At 51.8% G+C, this 2,512-nt stretch overlaps 1 protein-coding gene across 1 annotated transcript; it reads left to right on the top strand.

Moving 5' to 3' along the window:
• The first annotated feature begins 573 nt into the window (after positions 1–573).
• LOC137540940 (uncharacterized protein AH6.3-like) lies at positions 574–1,356 on the top strand. The gene has a single exon (XM_068262115.1). The coding sequence runs from the start codon at positions 574–576 to the stop codon at positions 1,354–1,356; it is 783 nt and encodes a 260-aa protein (XP_068118216.1).
• The last annotated feature ends 1,156 nt before the right edge of the window (positions 1,357–2,512 follow it).

Here is a 2,512-nt window from a genome sequence, read left to right as displayed (position 1 = left end):
TGTCCCCTCTGCTGAAGAGGTCACTGACTCCCAGATGCTGCAGGCTGAGCAGGCTGAGATGCCAAAGCTGCAGCGTGTCAAGAAAAGGAAACTGGCTGAGCATGTGGATGAGGATGATGATGATGAAGCTGTGGGGAGTGGGGGTGAAGAGGATGCCGTGCCTCCTTCTGCAGTGTGTCCCCCCGCTGAGCAGAACGCTGGTGCTCCTGCCTGTAAGAAGGCTGCTGCTGACGTGGCAGGGAGCAAGGCTGGAGAGGCTGATGTATGTGTACCTGGTGTTGTCCCGTGTCCCCCGCTGTGGTGAGAGAGGCTGGGGCTGAAGGAAGTGATATTGTGGCTGAAACCCCCCCGGAGAGGCTCCCCAAAGCAGTGCCCGGCTCTCCAGCTGATCGGGATTCCCCTGACGCCGGTGACGTCACTTGCTCAGTTCCTGCTGAGCGGGGCCCGCAGCGCGACAGTGGAGAGCATTCTGAGGCTTCCCTGACCCCTGCCACCAGTACAGAAGCCGCGCCCTTGGTCCCAGAAAGCCAGGCAGATGTGCCTGAACCCTGCAGAGACTCCCAGCGGCCCACCATGGACGCTAGTAGCCGCAGGTCCGCTGGGAGCAGTAGTGCCACAGCTGCTGATGCCGGCTCAGTCGGCGAGAATAACAGGAATGCAGGCGGGGAAACAGCTGTGCAGTCAGCTGACCCGCCAGAGATTCCTAAGCCAGCCCCTTCTTCTGCTCTCTCGCAGAAGAAACTTAAAAGTTTGCCAGTAAACCTCAGCCCTGCATCCAGTAAAAGCCAAAAAGCTGACACTGCGGTGAGGAGATCCCAGCAAGGGACTGCCTCATCTCCCTCCAAAAATAACGACTCCCCAGTTTCAAAAAAAGGAGGGAAATCAGCCAGCATGTCAGTCATGACCTCAGAGGAGGGACGTGGAGTTAATGCAAATGAGGAGGAGGAGTTTGAAATGGACCTGACAGACCCTGGGAAGGTGGAAGGTGAAAAAGAGGAGGAGATAGAGGAGAATGATAGTGATTATCTACCACCTTATCAAGAGAGGAAAGAAGCTGTGACTGAGTCTGAAAGTGATGACACCCGTGTAACAAAAATGAGGATCGTCAGTGAAACTTCTGAGGGTGAATTAAAGGTGGATGTGACCCAGCCTCCTGTGCCTACTGGATGGAAAAACATTAGGCCAGCTATAAGAGTTAACCCGGAGGCACCGGGACTGAGTACTGCTGGGGATTCTGGTCCGGAGGACTGGAACACAGCAGAATCAAAAAAACAAAGAAAGAAGAGGAATAGAAAGACAAAGCAGGAGCCTACCACTGTGGGTGTACGGAAGAGTCCCAGAGCACCTAAGAGATGAAGATGGCTGAGTGTAGGTTGCTTTTCACGTGGTGTCTTTTGGTGATGGTGCTGTCCCTGCTGTCTGTAAATGTGAGGGGGATCGGCTCCTCATACCGCCGGGCTGCAGTCCTGCAGGACCTCGCAAATTTTAGGGCGGATATTTTTTGTCTGCAGGAGTGTATATTGAAGACGGTACCTGGCTCTGGGGAATGGGCAGGGGGCAATGCCATCTGGTCCCCTGCCTGCCAGAGTAGGAATGAGGCATTGGCGTGCTGTTTAATAATCCTAGCATTAAGGTTTTGTCACATGCAGTCATCATTCCTGGGAGATTGATGGTTGTGAATTTTGATTTTTGTGGCTCCCAGTACCGTCTTTTTAACTGTTACGCTCCTGCAGACAGAAAAGAGAGGGCGGAGTTCTTGGAGGTGCTTATGTTCAATCTGCCAGGCCGCATTAAGACCATTGTGGCCGGCAATCTGAACTGTATAAGATCGGTTGGGGATCGAGTGGGGTCAGGAGAGACCAAGCTGGACTCCACCAGTAGGATCCTCAACCAGATTGTGACAGATTTTGGACTGCAGGATGCAGCTTTGGCGGCAGGCAGTAGGGACAGGGAATATACTTACTTTTCGGATACAGGCAGGGTTAAGTCACGCATAGATTACTTTTTACTTTCTAGGTATGTGTTGGTTTCTGCTGTCTCTTATCACCAGGTCACTTTTTCTGATCACAGAGCCATTCTTTGTTCCCTGGAAGTGTCGAAGAGAGTGGTGTTTGGGAAGGGAGTCTGGAAGTTGAATGTGAAGTTGTTGGGGGATGTGGATGTACTTGAAAGATTTAGGGTGGAATATGCAGGATGGGTGCGCAGGAAGAGAGGTTTTGTGGATTTGTTGGAATGGTGGGATTGGGTAAAGAGGAGGATTTCTGGCTTTTTCAGGAATCTAGCGTATGAGAAGAGGTGTTTGCAGAAAGAGGAGGAAGAAAGTTGGAAAGTAAGGTTGCAGTATTTGGTGAAGATGAAGGAATGGGGGTATGAGGTGGAGGAAGAGTTGGAGGAGGCAAGACAGCGAATGAAGAGAATGTTGACGGAGCGTGGGAAGAGGATTGTGTTTCAGGCGAAAGTGAGAGATTTGGAAGAGGGCGAGTCTTGCTCCTGTTTCTTCTTTAAGAAGGTG

This window comes from Hyperolius riggenbachi, chromosome 12, assembly GCF_040937935.1.
Source record: "Hyperolius riggenbachi isolate aHypRig1 chromosome 12, aHypRig1.pri, whole genome shotgun sequence".
In the NCBI taxonomy this organism is placed as follows: Eukaryota; Metazoa; Chordata; class Amphibia; order Anura; family Hyperoliidae; genus Hyperolius; species Hyperolius riggenbachi.
Note: the sequence above shows the minus strand (reverse complement) of the source record. Positions and strands in the feature narration are given on the sequence as shown.

Bases quoted from the DNA above. Each gene is read 5' to 3' on its own strand.
- LOC137540940 (XM_068262115.1), top strand. From the start codon at position 574: ATGGACGCTAGTAGCCGCAGGTCCGCTGGGAGCAGTAGTGCCACAGCT.